Here is a 19448-nt window from a genome sequence, read left to right as displayed (position 1 = left end):
TATTACATCGGACAGATGCAATTAAAGCAGCTTTGAGAAAGTAGGACAGATTTGCTGTTTCATTATTCAACAGTTAGTTGTATATATGTGAAATGTAATGAGTAAAAAGAATATTTTGTTGTGTTCTGTTTGCTCATTAGGATAACAAACAGTACCTTTAAATAAATGAATAAACACAAAACAAACCTTGTATTTATGAAATGGCTAATATTGGAATCTGACACTGTACATGCTTTCACGTTAATGATTTGCCTACTCATGCAGTATGGAACCGTATCTAGTAAATAATACAGCACCTTTGTGGCCCATAACTCATGAATAAATGGCTAACAGTGTTATTCATTGGTGCATGTTCTTATAAAAGGCACAAACTGTGGCTGACATTTCATATCCTGAACTTCAATGCTTTCAAATCTCTTCAATTTCATTGGAATGCATAGAGAGTATTCATCACTATATATAGACATATTATGAACCCTGGTAAGAAAACAACAATAAAACTGTCTGAAATCATTGCATTTGCTAGACAAATCCAGCTGATCAAATGGTTTTGATCACCTTACGCTATGAGCAACCAGACATCAGTCATAGGACACCTTAAATATCGTTATATCAAAGTGTATTTGAGTTGGTCTTCCATTAAACTGACAAATGCCTTAAGGAAGTAAAATTCGAAGGTCACTAGGTTTAGTTTACAGATTGTTTCTTTGTCAGACAATTAATAAGTACACGGCCATTAACTAAGTTTAATTCAACGAGGTAACTAGGTCTAGTTTAAAGTTTCTTTGTTGGACAATCAACTAACACCACGCTTGTGGGGTCATTATATTTTCCCATAGTTTAAAGTGTATAAAGTGTCTATAGCCACAAAACACAAGATAAATGTGGTTTGACAGCTTATCTCGTGCACTTATAAAAAACCAGGGTCTGTACTGTAAACATTTATGTGTCTGCCCCTCACGTGAATTTTACTATGTGGTGTCAAAGTATGTCAGTATATCACATCTTTAGATCAAAATGTGACACCTAGGCACAAATCCAACAACAGAAAAAAAAAATACTAGAACAGCAAATAACCTTTATTATTATCCTTCAAGACTTTATCTTGTAACCTGATCAAAAAATACTTTACCATCTACCTCTACCAGACATGCCTGCCAATGGGAGCTATTTGCAAGTTTTAGTTAGTGCCTATTGGGACCTCCACTACTGGTCCATCAATCAAATTACCTTTCTAGTTACCTTTGATTGATAAACAAAGAAAACACTTCCTAGATTGAATCGTGAGGTTAAAATTTCTTCAGTTATGCCAAGTACATGCTGCTATGTGCATGGGTAGTTTTAAATTACAGAAAAATAAGTAGTAAATGAATACATATAGAAAAAAATCAGTAGTCAAACATTTTAAATTTTAACAAATCTCACTCATATAGAGTCAAAATTATCAACAGAAATAACATTCATTTGCTTTATGCTGTGTGCTTTTATAACTGGTATTGTTTCAAAACTCAAATACTATTTATCCAATATATATGATTGTATATTATATTACTTGCTTGATATCATGGTTTTAAAAGGATGTACAGGGACCACCTCAGGTTTGTGCCCGTGTTCAATAGTTGCAGACTTGACATTTGTGACAACAGTATATGATTTGGCTAACTTGGCGCTATTTGTTCTGTCTGTTGCAATGCATATTCGTCTGAACACTTCTTTGATTGAAACATGGAGTTAACATTTCTTTAATTATGCTAAGTCCATGTTACTGTATGCTTGGGTAGTATTAAATGACAGAAAAATAAGTAGTAAAAGAGTATATTTTGAAAGAATGATAAGTCTAGACAAAACATTTAAAATTTTAAAAATGAAGAACTCGGTCAATATCTGATTAATATAATGATTTTTATTTAATTGAAAGTGTAATGTGTAAATCCATATAAAAATTAAAAAAATAAAAAGGATCATGCTGGGAAAATAAGTTCATTTACGTGTAAAATATTCACCTACTTTAACTATGAAGTCTAACTGAAGTAAACATGACATGACTGTATCATGGTTAGTTAGTGTGCTCAACCATGGAACCAAACGAGGATCATAAAATAACTTTACATGTGACTAAGAATTTCATCTTTCACTTTAATTAGTGTCATTGCATAATATGTGCCAAGGACACATTTTAACATGCAAACCTTCTAACCAGCTCCTCCTTTCATCCCAAAATCCTAGCATATCTTTTCCTAAGATCTTCTCTCAACTGAGGAATCATTATTAATCCAAATTTGGATTCCATGATCAACACCTAAACATACTTTGGAATGTACATTTATATCTTTATTTAGATCAGTTTTTAGACATGTAGTGGTGGCGCTGTGTATCAATTTCCAAGGGCAGATAACTGACCACAAATCCTCATTAGGTGACATTTCTGAGGCAGAGAGTCTGCTCACTGCCAAATATTAATCCATTTTATTTAAAGAAGTATAGAGTAACAAAATGTTGTGTTCAATCCTACTGTTTTGAGAGCATTTTTTTCTTACAAACAATTAGTTTGAAAGGAAACCAGTGAATACAATATTAAAGATAATCAAATACTGAATCAAACATAACATAATCTTCAGCACATTCAGTAACTTTGATATATCAATGTTTTCTGTTTGGTTACATGGCCTTTGCATGTTTTTATATCAAACTGGGTGAGTGGGTGGTAGATTTGAATATCAGCTGGTTTATAATTTTCGTTATGACTGTTAACATTTGTGATTCAGCAAGCTCAGGAAAACCATACAAATATTGGTATCCTACAAATTTAATGTGTTTCACAGTATTTATTTACTTATATGCCCATAAACCAAAGGTATCGACCAACAGCTATCAATACCGACAACAAAAAGAGGATATCGTTCAACATCGATAAATACCGAGGGTACTGACCAACATCAATATTGACAACAAACAGTGGGTACCAACTAACATCAATCAATACTGACACCAGAAGCCACTGGCCAACACTGATCAATGCTGACTGTTTTTGTATTGGGTTTTTATTAAAAGTGTGATTTAATAAAATGCAAAAAAGCAAAAATGAATTTAATATAAATAAAAATCTAACTGCCGGTGAAATAAACATTAATCTATAGTTGTAGAGTGTTTAAACAAATTTTTATGTATTTCATGTAATTCAATCAAAATTGTACAGTAATGATTTAACCACTCACTGGTGATAATGTCATGACATCAATGGAATTGCAATATCTGCTTTGATCAGAAACATGTAATGACTTGTAACAAATGAAACAATGTCAGAGTAATGAATTTGACCCTGGATTATCACACGAAAGAGATTTCAACAATGGAAAAAATTTAGCGGCGGTCTGAAAATAATAAACTTTTCAGTCTGTTTATGAAATGCAATCAAGTTTTATTCTATTTTTGTAGATCAATAATCATTCTGTGTTCTGCACTGATTTTATTTTATTCAAAATGCATTTATCAGTTCATCGGCATTCATTCTACATTCAATTTTATTTTAATTGGTAAAAACACCGATTCATGTGACAAGCACATTCTAATAATAAATATATAGGAACAGTGTTGAAAATATAGAAATTCTGTTGTGAAAATATAGAAAAATATAGGAATAACGGGAACAAAAGAAATGGTAAATTTAACCTCCTCCAACACATCAACTCTGACCAAAGATTTAAAAACCAGTATGTAGAACATTCTTCAAAAAATTATTACAAATGGAAAATTTGTATGACAGTAAGTAACCCAGTCTAAGTAATTTAGATCATACTGTTTCTAGATGTAACAAAGTGAATGCACAGGGTTCAAGCTGCCAGTCTTATTATAAAACAGTCATCACTTTGCAAGAACCATATTCTATCTTTAATAAATCAAACTAATCCTGACTCGGATAAAGTGCTGGATTCAGCTGCATGATAATTTTACATACATGATAATTTTGTATAATACTTTTACACGATAACTGGAGTTGTTTTAAACTCAAATGCATACAATTCAAAGCCATGTGCCATTTAAAGCTAGAAAACCTGTTTTGATTTTATTTTATTCTCAGAAGACTGAGTGTGTGTCTTATGTTTTCTTGTTACTGAAACACTAACCATCCTAAACAAAATTCTATCCATTGACTATTGTTTCATTTGTTTACTCTTTCTCTGTCTATTATATGGTTTATCTCTTTCCTAAAGCTTTCAAACTTCCTTTTTTTCAAGCTTTCAAACTTCCTTGTAGGTGTTTTTTAATCGTCCTTTGTGCTAATCCTGCCCCTTTAATATTACTGTATAATTTGCTAATGTTATCTTACTGCTCCCTTCTTTTGCCCGATTTCTCTGAGCTGAACAATTTGTCATAGCTTTTGATCATTCACCCCAACAATTCTTATTTCTCAAAGAAAGCTTCACTTTTTAATTTCCTTCTCAAATTTCAGATATGCTGATTGAGCATAAGGTGTGATACATGTGACTACTCTGTGCATACCACAACTTTGGTTCACGTCCATTTTTAACTGATTCCAACAACCCGCATTAAATCTGGTTAAATCTCCTGGCATCTTTGACCCTTTTTCACATGGGTAAAGATGCCTAAGAAAACTGGTCACTTTTATTACATGGATAAAGATGCCTAAGAAAACTGGTCACTTTTTTTACATGGATAAAGATGCCTAAGAAAACTGAGCACTTTTTTTTACATGGATAAAGATGCCTAAGAAAACTGGTCACTTTTTTTACATGGATAAAGATGCCTAAGAAAACAGAGCACTTTTTTTTGCATGGGTAAAGATGCCTAAGAAAACTGAGCACTTTTTTTTACATGGATAAAGATGCCTAAGAAAACTGGTCACTTTTGTTTACATGGATAAAGATGCCTAAGAAAACTGGTCACTTTTTTTTACATGGATAAAGATGCCTAAGAAAACTGAGCACTTTTTTTTGCATGGATAGAGATGCCTAAGAAAACTGGTCACTTTTTTTGCATGGGTAAAGATGCCTAAGAAAACTGGTCACTTTTGTCTACATGGGTAAAGATGCCTAAGAAAACAGAGCACTTTTTTTTGCATGGATAAAGATGCCTAAGAAAACTGAGCACTTTTTTTTACATGGGTAAAGATGCCTAAGAAAACTGGTCACTTTTTTTTTTACATGGGTAAAGGTGCCTAAGAAAACTGAGCACTTTTTTTTACATGGATAAAGATACCTAAGAATACTGGTCACTTTTTTAACATGGATAAAGATGCCTAAGAAAACTGAGCACTTTTTTTACATGGGTAAAGATGCCTAAGAAAACTGGTCACTTTTTTTTACATGGGTAAAGATGCCTAAGAAAACTGGTCACTTTTTTACATGGATAAAGATGCCTAAGAATACTGGTCACTTTTTTTACATGGGTAAAGATGCCTAAGAATACTGGTCACTTTTTTTACATGGGTAAAGATGCCTAAGAATACTGGTCACTTTTTTTACATGGGTAAAGATGCCTAAGAAAACTGGTCACTTTTTTACATGGGTAAAGATGCCTAAGAAAACTGGTCACTTTTTTACATGGATAAAGATGCCTAAGAAAACTGGTCACTTTTTTTTACATGGATAAAGATGCCTAAGAAAACTGGTCACTTTTGTTTACATGGATAAGAAAACTGAGCACTTTTTTTACATGGATAAAGATGCCTAAGAAAACTGGTCACTTTTTTTTTACATGGATAAAGATGCCTAAGAAAACAGAGCACTTTTTTTGCATGGGTAAAGATGCCTAAGAAAACTGAGCACTTTTTTTTACATGGATAAAGATGCCTAAGAAAACTGGTCACTTTTGTTTACATGGATAAAGATGCCTAAGAAAACTGGTCACTTTTTTTACATGGATAAAGATGCCTAAGAAAACTGGTCACTTTTTTTACATGGATAAAGATGCCTAAGAAAACTGGTCACTTTTTTTACATGGATAAAGATGCCTAAGAAAACTGGTCACAAATAAACTGTACATTCTGGACATTTATTTTCATTTTGCTGTAAAAAAAATCAGTCATAGGATGAACATATCAGTCTGTGGTTTGAAAAAATGCTTAAAATGAATCATGAAATCTCTTTGTTTGTGTGTGTGTGTGTGTGTGTGTACGCAAGTGCATGTGTGATTTAGATTTTTAACATAGCTTTAACAGTTTTCCAGTCATATCACTATGATGTCTGCAGTGTGGCAGTTTAAAGTGATGTCTAGCACTAGGGCATCATGCTGCAGACAAGTAGCATGATGCCCCACCCAGTCACATTATCCTGACACCAGGCCGACCAGTCCTAACACTAACCTCTTAATGCTGAGCACCAAGCGAGGCAGCTGTTAGTACCATTTTTGTAAGTCTTTGGTATGACTCGGCCGGGGGTCAAACCCACGACCTCCCGCATCCAAGGTGGACGCTCTAACCACTGGGCCATCGGAGCGGTTGACACAATTTAGCATGTACATAAACATGATGGGGTCACATTTAACATGTACGTAAACATGATGGGGACACAATTTAGCATGTACATACACAGGATGGGGACACAATTTAGCATGTATATAAACATGATAGGGACACAATTTAGCATGTACATACACAGGATGGGGACACAATTTAGCATGTGCATACACAGGATGGGGACACAATTTAGCATGTACATAAACAGGGTGGGGACACAATTTAGCATGTACATAAACATGATGGGGACACATTTAACATGTACGTAAACATGATGGGGACACAATTTAGCATGTATATAAACATGATAGGGACACAATTTAGCATGTACATACACAGGATGGGGACACAATTTAGCATGTATATAAACATGATAGGGACACAATTTAGCATGCGTGTAAACATGATAGGGCACAATCTAGCATATACATAAACATGATGGGGACACAATTTAGCAAGTGTATAAACATGATGGGGACACAATTTACCATGCATGTAAACATGATAGTGACACAATTTAGCATGTACATAAACATAATAGGGACACAACTGAGGACACCGTCAGTGAGTGCTGATTATGACAAGCTTTCAGCTCATTAAATTCATCCAAATTGCAATTTTCTAAGAACAGTGTGCGTATTATTTTGAATAAAGTATTCTTATTGACACATTAACCCCTGGAGGATTTTGTTGTTTTTGACTGAAATTCGAGTAGGAAACACATTTTGAAAGTTTTTTCTGACTACATCCTAATACATCAACTTCCAGGTGAATTTCCAATAACCTAATGCCTAGCTGTGTTAGAAACATCATTTTTCATTGGCTATTTGGCTCGCGCATGAACAGAAGGGTAAAAGTTGGAGTTCTGGTTTTTTGCTTAACGGACCCATCATTTTCGGATCAAGACCACTCTTTATTCTAAATGCCCATCTTATCCTAATTTTTGCAAAGGTACATTTGACTGTGTGCAGTTCAGACTTGTCTACCTTAGATCTGAGACCAAATAGTCTAAAATCCGGACACAAAATCTGATTCCGACCATGGGCGAATTTTGGGTGGGAAAAAATTGGGTCCAAAAAATGAGGTTCTTCCCTCTGTATTTTATAGTGAAACTAGAACTTCCAGATTATTTGGTATCATTGTAGAGCTACATCTGTCTACCCTTCTATAATACCACCCACTTTAGTGTATCTTACATGACCTTGATGCTACAGAGCTTGGCAGTAGGCTACTTCCTCCTGCTGCGTAAACTTGTTGCCAGGGGTTAATGAGTTAGAAACATTGAAATTCTGGTCTACAGAAAAAGAAGAAAAAAACACTTGGCTTTGCTAAAATAAAAGCTGCAATACCTTTAAAACTTTGTGTTCCACTGACTGCTCCCACAGTTGTTTATCATATGATCCAATCTGAAACAGAGAATGCATATAATCATGCAGTGTATTGAGCTGTTGTGCATGTGATATTTGCTTACAAATCTTCGAATATCTAAATTTTGATTTTCATCTATTTCATATGTAAAAAAAGTATATTTTCATATCATTGTATCAAACAAAAGTATCTTAGTATCATTATATCAACAAAAATGTATGTCTGTATCACTGTATCAACAACAAAGTGTATGTTTGCACCACTATATTAATACTGTCAGTGCTGTTTATACTGAAAATATCTTGGCTGTGTTTCATGAAACAACACAAGAATACACAAAAATCACTGATGTTGATGCTATATTTGTCTGATGCCACTTTTCGGCACATGAAAGGCTATACCCCAACAATCATTTAAAAAACAGTGCCATGAACAAGAACTTTCCAATACTGGTATGTTCATTAACCAAACAAATTTATTTAAATAAACAATTAAAAATTAAATGTAGTTACCACAAAGTGAAATACAGGTATATTTCAACTAAAATTATTAAATTTTTACAATAAATATGACTGACATTTAATATACCTTCATCACAAAAACAAAAATCACCTTTCATTTTTTGTGTGGATAATTGTCATTATATTTTGATTCAGTACACAAAACATTATCTAGTTACATATACATGTGTAATAAACACAGGAAGAAAAAAATCATTCAACTATTAAATGTACTTGAGGCCAAAGCCCAAGACACAAGATGGTTTGATACTCTGTAGAAACTGCATTATTTTCTCTTGCAATAGTGCCTCATGATACACACCTGTAATATTGCAATCAACTTGTCTTGTTATTTTCTCCGCAAGTGAAACAATGTCTACATTTCCCACTTAATCCCAATGTCCAATACCAACATTATCTCAAGATTATGATCACCACATGCTCCCTTCCTTGGGCTGCACTGTGTCCCCCATCTCAAACATCTCTAATTTTTTCTGTGTCTGTTATAAAACTTTATTAGTAACATTTGGCAAACCAATATAATAACTTGTATTATCACATTGTTGAAATAAAATTGAAAGAAAGATACCAAAATTACCAATCAGCACATGTCAAAATAAACTTTAATTCAAAATAAAATATGGTTGCTGCCTTATGATTTAGTCTTGGGCCAATATGAATGTTACCTGCATCCTGAGATACGACTGCTTGCTAGGTTCCACATCGTATGTTGGATCTTGTCGAGTTGCATATAGCATTTAAAAGTGAAACATGTTGGGGTGCATATAGTATTTAAAGGTGAACCATGTTGGGGTATATATGGTATTTAAAGGTGAACCATGTTCGAGTGCATATAGTATTTAAAAGTGAAACATGTTGGGGTGCATATAGTATTTAAAAGTGAAACGTTGGGGTGCATATAGTATTTAAAGGTGAACCATGCTGGGGTATATATGGTATTTAAAGGTGAACCATGTTGGGGTGCATATAGTATTTAAAGGTGAACCATGTTGGGGTATATATGGTATTTAAAGGTGAACCATGTTGGTGTGCATATAGTATTTAAAAGTGAAACATGTTGGGGTATATATGGTATTTAAAGGTGAACCATGTTGGTGTGCATATGGTATTTAAAGGTGAACCATGTTGGTGTGCATATGGTATTTAAAGGTGAACCATGCTGGGGTATATATGGTATTTAAAGATGAACCATGTTGGGGTATATATGGTATTTAAAGGTGAACCATGTTAGGGTATATATGGTACTTAAAGGCAAACCATGTTGGGGTATATATGGTATTTAAAGGTAAATCCTGAGATGTACCTTTGAGTGAATTTATGACACAGTGAATAAATAATGACCTATTCATAATTGCTTCCCTGACTGTATTCATTTTAAAAGGTGATTGAATTTCAGTAATGGAGTACTAATGTATACATTATGATTACCTACAATTCATTACACATGTACATCTGACTAGCAACTAGGGGAAAAAAGATAAGGTAATGACCATTTTATTTTTGGCAGTGGAAATTTGGTGTGGAGCCAAAGATTATTTTTTTTAAATTCCAGTTCTCAAAAAGCTATGAAAAAAATATATTCTTGCTCTGATTTACAATCTTCCCTGCAGAAAACTATTATACCCATTGTCTGGCTGAATAAAAAAATGTCAGGCCCCCACCCCCAGAAAATGGCCCTTTTGATACATTTGCATTAGTATTTAACTAATATTTCTGAAAACACCTGTCAAGATCTAATCCAAGCTCTTCTCGACTGCAGGATGTTAGTACATGTTAGTTACATAAGATAACAATCAGTGGTACCTGATAGCTGAGATACAAAAAAAAATTTTGTCATAGTTTCAGTTCAACATAATAGCTGCAAGATTTCTTTACATTTTGTATTAAGAGAAATTCTCATAATATATGAGCATTAAAAACTAAGTTTTAAAAAATGTAAAACAAAATTGTCTGTGAATATAAATTCTGACAATGTTTGTATAATATTCAAATATATAATTTTAAACATCTCAATTTCTGACTTGAGACTTCACTAGTATAAAAAATTTAAATCACTTCATGCAGAATCCCCATAAATAAGGTAAAAAAAACCAAATCCAAACGTTACACTCATTCCAGTGTAACTTACATCCAACTTAGATTCAAAACTTGATAAAGTTGTCTCCGCTGTATTCCTTAGGGCATAAGTATGGATACACTATCCAAATTACTGATATGCAATGAAAAGCATGGGTAACATTTGTGGTGCGTTGTAGAAGTCGAGAACAATATTTTACCTAGTAAACAAACTTGATCACTATATAGACTGATGTATGTGTGTGTGTGATTTGGATTTTAATGTAGCTTTAACAATTTTTAAATCATATCGCTATCATGTCTGCAGTGTGGCAGTTTATAGTGATGCCTAGAACTGTGACATGCCGCAGACATGTAGCATGATGTCCCACCCAGTCCCATTTTTCTGACACCAGGCCGACCAGTCCTAACACTAGCCTCTTAATGCTCAGCACCTAGTGAAGCAGCTGTGAGTACCATTTTTAAAAGTCTTTGTATAACTTGGCTGGGGATCAAACTGCCAACCTTCCGCATCCAAGGCAGATGCAATAACCACTAGACCACTGGATATATACTGAAATCAGTGTTAATTTCAGATATGAATGCCAAAAGGAATTCAAATGAATGGTTCAAAATAGTATATATATACATTTATAAACAACCTTCCAACTTTCCACTAATGAACACTAAAAGACCTCAAATATTGTTTCACGTGTTTACCATACAACATTTAATGGTTGTGTATATTGTATTTGCAAAGTTTGTAAACAGCCTGACTATTCTATATGTGTACTGTACATTATTAGTACAGAGGTGTGTATTTGTGTGTAAAGTTTGTAAACAGCTCTAACCACTAGGCCACCGGAGTGGTCTTTCTTTTTTCAACTAATATAATAGATATATATATGTCATAGGTTGGGTGTTTGTTAATGCAATCAATCTGAGCAAGAATCCTTCCTTCTAAGCTATATGAGAGCCAGAAATGCCTTCACCAAATAAATCCCAGTCCCTCCCCCGATTAAATGGAAGGGTTCCTTATAAAACATCTATTCACAGCTATCATAACTTTGATATGGTGCATCAAATCCTGATAGCTTTTAGACCTAACACGTGTATGATGAAGTATTACAACTTAGACGTGGTGCATCAAATCCTGATAGCTTTTGGACCTAACATGTGTATGATGAAGTCTTATAACTTAGATATGGTGCATCAAATCCTGATAGCTTTTGGACCTAACATGTGTATGATGAAGTACCAGAACTTTGATGTGGTGCATCAAGATAGCTTTTAGACCTAACACGTGTATGATGAAGTATTATAACTTTTTGATGTGGCGCATCAAATCCTGATAGCTTTTAGACCTAACACATGTATGATGAAGTATTATAACTTTGATGTGGTGCATCAAATCCTGATAGCTTTTAGACCTAACACATGTATGATGAAGTATTATAACTCTGATGTGGTGCATCAAATCCTGATAGCTTTTAGACATAACACATGTATGATGAAGTATTATAACTTTGATGTGGTGCATCAAATCCTGATAGCTTTTAGACCTAACAAGTGTATGGCAATTTATGTTTATTTAAATAAACTGGAATTTCCAATTTTGCTGGGATTGAAAATTCAACTCATTTTCTATATTTACAAATTGGCAGCTGGGATGGACAAGTCACTTTTTCAAGATGTTTGATTACCCTGACAGGTGTCATTTTAAGCAGATTCAGTATTGTGTACAGTGTAGGACAAGTGAAAACTGCAACAGAACAAGTAGAAATTCCACAACAACCTGCTCTGCAGCCAACTGAAAATATTTTGCACTCTGTGCTGGCATGTTGTATTGATTTCTCACAAAAAACAGCATTGGATTATTTCAACCCCGTATGCACTGTACCTGAGCTGATATTTTTACCAACAACAATGGTTCACTTTACCTGTATGGCATGGATTTTAATAGCTTATTCACTACTATTTCATTAGTGTCATCCTAGAATAAATAATGGCATTATAAAACAAATTCTACATTTTTACCACCGTTGACTCTAAATTATGTTTATCGATTTCAAATAGAAGGAAAAACTTCACCAATGTGACTTAAACATAAAATACATTGTATTTTCATGCAGCACAAACTGAAATATTTTAGGCTGAAGAATGTTGAATTCATCACAAGGATATCAAAAGCCATGCAGTCAAAGCAAAGGAAAAATTGACATAAACAAGAGGTCAAAGTAGGGCTGTGATCACTCACCTTGGTGGCATTGGCATAACAGCCAGATTTAAGAGAAACTGACCAAGAAATCTTACCAGCAGGATTCTTTCATAAAAATATCTTCCAATGCTGTCAAATTTTCGTTATGTTCCAAGGTTTTTCTATGGTCTGAGTCTTCATCAATAACAACTACCCCGTAATGGTAAATCAGCCCAGAACATTTGTCCTGTATTATACGGCATTTATGCCAGGACACTTTCTGTCCAAAGTTTTCAAAAGTCTTTTAAAAAAAAATTGCTTACTGATGACTACATGTAAAATTGTTGGAGCATTTCACTTTTTACAAAACTGACATTTTTACATAACTGAGGGTCCAAGGAAATCCAAAACCACTAAAAACTTTAAAGTTTTGTGCTCATTTTCTTGTACAAATCTAAAATGAATCTCTATGTCCAAGCAAGGGTGATTAAAATAAAAAGAATATGGCAAAAATTATCAACATTGATTTGTCCATAAAATAATGGCTGACCAAACAAGGGTCATTACAATTACAAGTGGGAAAAATTGATTTATTCATAAAATAATGGCTGAATTCAAATTTCAATAAATAAGCAAAGACTGAATGTAACAGACTGCTTTTATGAAATACAAAGACTGAATGTAACAGACTGCTTTTATGAAATAATCATAAATTATTTATCTAAAGGTGAATGAATTTGTCCAGTTTGAGGCAACGTTTTAGATCATACAGGATACCACAGAAAGCATGTACTGCTTATTTTGGCAGGTTTGTTATTGCTAAAGATTTCCCAATGTCTCGTACACTTTTCATTTATTTTTGCTTTCGTTCACAGGATTGAAACTGAAAATTAATTTTATATGAATATGTCTTCTTCATTACGAAAAAGAAATGAACATCATAACCATGTCATTTCATGCCCAATCTCTCCCATGTTCATCGTGTTGTGATGCACCTCGGAAAGTGCTGCCATATCAATGACATCATAATGTAGTCATAAAAATGTTGATTTTACAAAAGCTGAACCCATTCAATATTACTGCTTTTAGTAATGTGGCTATATTTGAGTTGGAATGGCATCATCTGTACAAAATTTAAAGTCCGTAATGCCATAGAGCGTTCTGTAAAATTTGATCCGATTCTGTTGAGCAGTTTTCATGAAGAAGTCATTCAGATGTTATTGTACTTTTAGTAAAGGCAGCCATATCTGATAATGAATTGGAATTATTTTAATAAAACTGAAACCTATTTAATGCCATGGTGCTTTCTGTCAGAATCTTTCTAATTCTGCTGAGTCGTTTTTCAGAAGTTATTTTATAGCTTTTCTATTATTGTTACAATGGTAGCTATATCTGATGTTGAATCTGAATCTTTGGTAAAAGCATACTGGATGATCTCTGACAATTTAGGTTTGAATTCATCAAGTGATTTTGAGAGGAATTTAAAATAGTGAATGTGATGCATGATGGATGACACCTGCATGATGCAGGACAATACTATAAGCTCACTTGGTCTTGTGAAGAAAAGAACCAAGGTCTGACACACCAAAGGACAGAGGAATTCTGTATGGACAAGAGTAATACCACTTTTGGCTAGACATAAAAACTGACACATAATTCTACCATACTTTGTGCATCCAGAATTGTCATGGCTTTACCCTTCAAGCCCCTGCCTTAGATCCGGGAGGTCACGGGTTCAAACCCTGGCTGAGTCATACCAAAGACTTGTAAAAATGGTACTAACAGCTGCCTTGCTAAGCGCTTAGCATTAAGAGGATAGTATTAGGACTGGTCAGCCTGGTGTCAGGATAATGTGACTGGGTGGAACATGATGCTACATGTCTGCAGCATGATGCCCCAGTGCTAGGCATCACTATAATCTGCCACACTGCAGACATCATAACAATATGACTGAAAATTTGTTAAAGCTATGTTAAAAATCCAGATCACATACACATAACATAACACACAAACTTACCATACAATATAACAGGTATCATTTGGGAAAACTGATTTCTTCCTTATTGTTATTTTATCTGCTCCATCTGTAACCAAACTTACATATACATTTCTCTTATGCACCTCCTTCCTGACACAAGTTTCATTTTCTGTTTTTGGAATATTACACCTGCTATCAAAATACAGCCAATCTTTGCCATCTACTCATGTGATCATACTTGAGCTCTTCCAAGTCATCAATATGTACCATCATACTGTACATACAGGTATGTTGGGCAGTGCATATAATGTAATCTAACAAGACTTTAACCATCATTTTTAACAGAGTTTGGACTACTTGTATTCTGAAGGCACAACAACAAAATAATACTACCTTAAGAATCTATTTCAATGGAAAGGCATGCTGTGTTTATGGAAGACTTTTGGACATGCACTGACATGTAAAATTGAATGCTAATTAACAACTTCTGCCGCAAAGGGAAAACTGCCATTATTTCATTTGTTCTAGGAAAACTGAATTTAGAGTGTAAAACTTTCTAATAGCCGAACCAAACATTACCTAGAAGTATTAGCGGAGTCCACCCACCCACCAAGACAGAGTATTCATTCTGTGTTAGAATGAGTTTTGCAGAATTTATACATGCAAATTATTGCCAGAATATGTAAACTGGATAAATATACCATAATTTGGAATAATTTGTGGAGAATAGTTATGGTTAGTGGGGATTTCTTCCCCATCATTCATTTTCGGCTTTTGCAATTGTTATTTCATTCATCATTTACAGGACACTAAATAGTTTTCAATGTCCATGATTTTATTTTGTTTTTTTTTTAATCTGTTTTCAAAATCTATTCTTTCTCAATCTATATTTTTTCTTGAGTCAATTCTCATATGTTTTTTCACAGTTGCCAATTCTTTCCTTGTTCATACATTGCAGGATTGTAAGATCCATGCAAGTCATTTTTAATTTCTACCTTCTAATTTTATTTGCTAAGTTATTCCATTTTGAAAATTAATTTTTTTCTCACAGTAATAAAGATCCATTCAGCCTGAGACTGGAGATAGCATCTGATGCCATTAATCAATATTGTACTTGGAAAACCAGTTATACTTCTAGCCGTGGGCAACCACATGTAAGAAAATAATACAGTAAGCCATGTAAACCAATTCAAATTTGCAGTCTAAGAATGTATTTTGATAAGTAATGTTAATAGTCACTGACCATAGTGATCTTTGCAAAATGAATTCAGATGGATACTTTGTATATTGTTTATAAACAGCTTCACACTAACTTTCAAAGAAATCAATGCCAAAAAGAAGTCCATTGCATTTTTAGTCTGTTGGTCAGATTGGAAGAGCTTACCAGATGTCATATTTGTCGTATGTCATCCATCCATTGTCCATCTATCCATTAGCACAAGTTTGTTAATGCTGCTCCAACTAAGCTACTTAAGAATTACCATGAAACACATTCAGACCATGGTCCAGTTGGTCCTAAATGAAGATGGTCTTGCTCAGACATTCACTGGTGGCCATCTTGAAATTATGATCGTGGTTATCCCTACATAAATGGTCATATGAACATCATATTATCACTAAAAGACCTCTTATTTTTGTCTTAATTGCTTAAGTGAAAATGGTGCAAAATATAATATCCAATATGGACACCATGGTGGTCATCTTGAAAATCTTGTTTTTGCTACTCCTCCTGATGAGGTAGGAAGATCACAATGGGGTTTTTCACCAAATGACTTCTAATGAGATCAAGTTATCCCGAAATAAAAATGGTGCCAATCATATATCCAACACGGCCAATATGACAGCCATCTTGAAAAGTTTGTTATTGCTACTCCTCCTGAATGGATGGTGATACAGAATTGGATTTTCACCAACTTTTTTTTATTATCAGAAGGTAATAAATGAAAACGATGCCAATTGTACTGTACATCCACATGAACAATCTCATTTTCACTTAACTATATTTGAGATGATTTCAACAGTCAGCACTTAAAAAGCAGAAATAGTCTGTGTTTGTGTGATTAGGATTTTTAATGTAGCTTTAGCAATTTTTCAGTCATATCGTTATGACATCTGCAGTGTGGCAGTTTATAGTGATGTCTAGCACTGGGGCATCATGCTGCAGACATATAGCATGACGTCCCACCCAGTCAGATTATCCTGACACCACCCACGCCAACCAGTCCTAACAATAACCTCGTAATGCTGAGCATCAAGTGAGGCAGCTGTATAGTCTTATCTTGAATACCTGAAATACTTTTTGGGCAGTCAACAATAGCGCCTTCAGGGACTCTTGTTTTCTTTGTACAAATTTACAAAACATCATATCAGCAGTATGTGTCAAAAGTTAAAAGCATGTAATACTACTGTCAGTCTCCCGTCACATAAGATCTTGTACTTTCATGTGAAGTATTGAAAGTTAGCTGACCTAAAATATAACAATTATTATTATTGATACAAATCAAGATTGTTAATGCTTACAAGTCTACTTGATCTTTCACAGATCAAAGTATTAGTTTATTTCAAATCTGTGTTCCTGAATTTAGGTTAAGGCTAATGCGACTTCACTTGCCTGTGTGGCATGGATTTATTACCTTACTTCAACCTGTTTACTTGCATGATTTTAGTAAACATGTTTATAAATAAATCCTCTCCTTTTAACCTATGAACGACATCAAAGTCCGCTCATACATTTCAGTACTGCTGAATTAACGATATCTACATGTACAATGTAATATCATGTCAATAGATATACTAACTATAAATGGCATTTCCTGGTCTGTCATCTTGGAGAAAACATTTAACATGACAACTAATTAACTAATTACAAACCTAAATTTTGGCCAAAATTAACCATGAAGTGAATTCTGCAGGCTCATGCAGTCAATGCTACATTATAACAGTTATCCATAAAGTGAGTTTTGAAGGATCCTACATTATAATAGTTATCCATAAAGTGAGTTCTGAAGGATCCTACATTATAATAGTTATCCATAAAGTGAGTTCTGAAGGATCCTACATTATAATAGTTATCCATAAAGTGAGTTCTGAAGGATCCTACATTATAATAGTTATCCATAAAGTGAGTTCTGAAGGATCCTACATTATAATAGTTATCCATAAAGTGAGTTCTGAAGGATCCTACATTATAATACAGTTACCCATGAAGTGAGTTCTGAAGGATCCTACATTATAATACAGTTACCCATGAAGTGAATTCTGAACAATCCTACATTATAATACAGTTACCCATAAAGTGAGTTCTGAAGGATCCTGCATTATAATACAGTTACCCATAAAGTGAGTTCTGAAGGATCCTGCATTATAATACAGTTACCCATAAAGTGAGTTCTGAACAATCCTACATTATAATACAGTTTCCCATGAAGTGAGTTCTGAAGGATCCTGCATTATAATACAGTTACCCATAAAGTGAATTCTGAAGGATCCTGCATTATAATACAGTTACCCATAAAGTGAGTTCTGAAGGATCCTACATTATAATACAGTTATCCATAAAGTGAGTTCTGAAGGATCCTACATTATAATAGTTATCCATAAAGTGAGTTCTGAAGGATCCTACATTATAATACAGTTACCCATAAAGTGAGTTCTGAAGGATCCTGCATTATAATACAGTTACCCATAAAGTGAGTTCTGAAGGATCCTGCATTATAATACAGTTACCCATAAAGTGAGTTCTGAACAATCCTACATTATAATACAGTTATCCATAAAGTGAGTTCTACATTATAATACAGTTACCCATGAAGTGAATTCTGAACAATCCTACATTAAAATACAGTTACCCATGAAGTGAATTCTGAACAATCCTACATTATAATACAGTTACCAATAAAGTGAGTTCTGAACAATCCTACATTATAATACAGTTACCAATAAAGTGAGTTCTGAACAATCCTACATTATAATACAGTTACCCATGAAGTGAGTTCTGAACGATCCTACATTATAATACAGTTACCCATGAAGTGAGTTCTGTACAATCCTACATTATAATACAGTTACCCATGAAGTGAATTCTGTACAATCCTACATTATAATACAGTTACCCATGAAGTGAATTCTGAACAATCCTACATTATAATACAGTTACCCATGAAGTGAGTTCTGAAGGATCCTGCATTATAATACAGTTACCCATGAAGTGAGTTCTGAGGGATCCTGCATTATAATACAGTTACCCATAAAGTGAGTTCTGAAGGATCCTACATTATAATACAGTTACCCATGAAGTGAGTTCTGAGGGATCCTGCATTATAATACAGTTACCCATAAAGTGAGTTCTGAACAATCCTACATTATAATACAGTTACCCATAAAGTGAGTTCTACATTATAATACAGTTACCCATGAAGTGAATTCTGAACAATCCTACATTATAATACAGTTACCCATGAAGTGAATTCTGAACAATCCTACATTATAATACAGTTACCAATAAAGTGAGTTCTGAACAATCCTACCTTATAATACAGTTACCAATAAAGTGAGTTCTGAACAATCCTACATTATAATACAGTTACCCATGAAGTGAGTTCTGAACGATCCTACATTATAATACAGTTACCCATGAAGTGAGTTCTGTACAATCCTACATTATAATACAGTTACCCATGAAGTGAATTCTGTACAATCCTACATTATAATACAGTTACCCATGAAGTGAATTCTGAACAATCCTACATTATAATACAGTTACCCATGAAGTGAGTTCTGAAGGATCCTGCATTATAATACAGTTACCCATAAAGTGAGTTCTGAAGGATCCTGCATTATAATACAGTTACCCAT

The 19448-nt window shown here is 33.9% G+C and overlaps 1 protein-coding gene across 4 annotated transcripts in view; it reads right to left on the bottom strand.

Annotated features, from left to right (window-relative positions):
• LOC149784417 (protein PHTF2-like) overlaps window positions 1-19448 on the bottom strand; it is a 124894-nt gene that overhangs the window by 54593 nt on the left and 50853 nt on the right. For all 4 annotated transcript variants that reach the window (XR_016413855.1, XM_089932473.1, XM_089932472.1 and 1 more), the window contains exon 3: window positions 7825-7881. Coding sequence is in view for 3 of the 4 variants with exons in the window: in XM_089932473.1 (XP_089788599.1) it covers window positions 7825-7881 (57 nt within the window). In the remaining variant the exon portion in view is untranslated. The remainder of the gene's footprint in view (window positions 1-7824; window positions 7882-19448) is intronic.

The sequence above is a fragment of the Sinohyriopsis cumingii genome, chromosome 14 (assembly GCF_028554795.1).
Source record: "Sinohyriopsis cumingii isolate HCF-2022 chromosome 14, ASM2855479v2, whole genome shotgun sequence".
NCBI classification, from domain to species: Eukaryota; Metazoa; Mollusca; class Bivalvia; order Unionida; family Unionidae; genus Sinohyriopsis; species Sinohyriopsis cumingii.
Note: the sequence above shows the minus strand (reverse complement) of the source record. Positions and strands in the feature narration are given on the sequence as shown.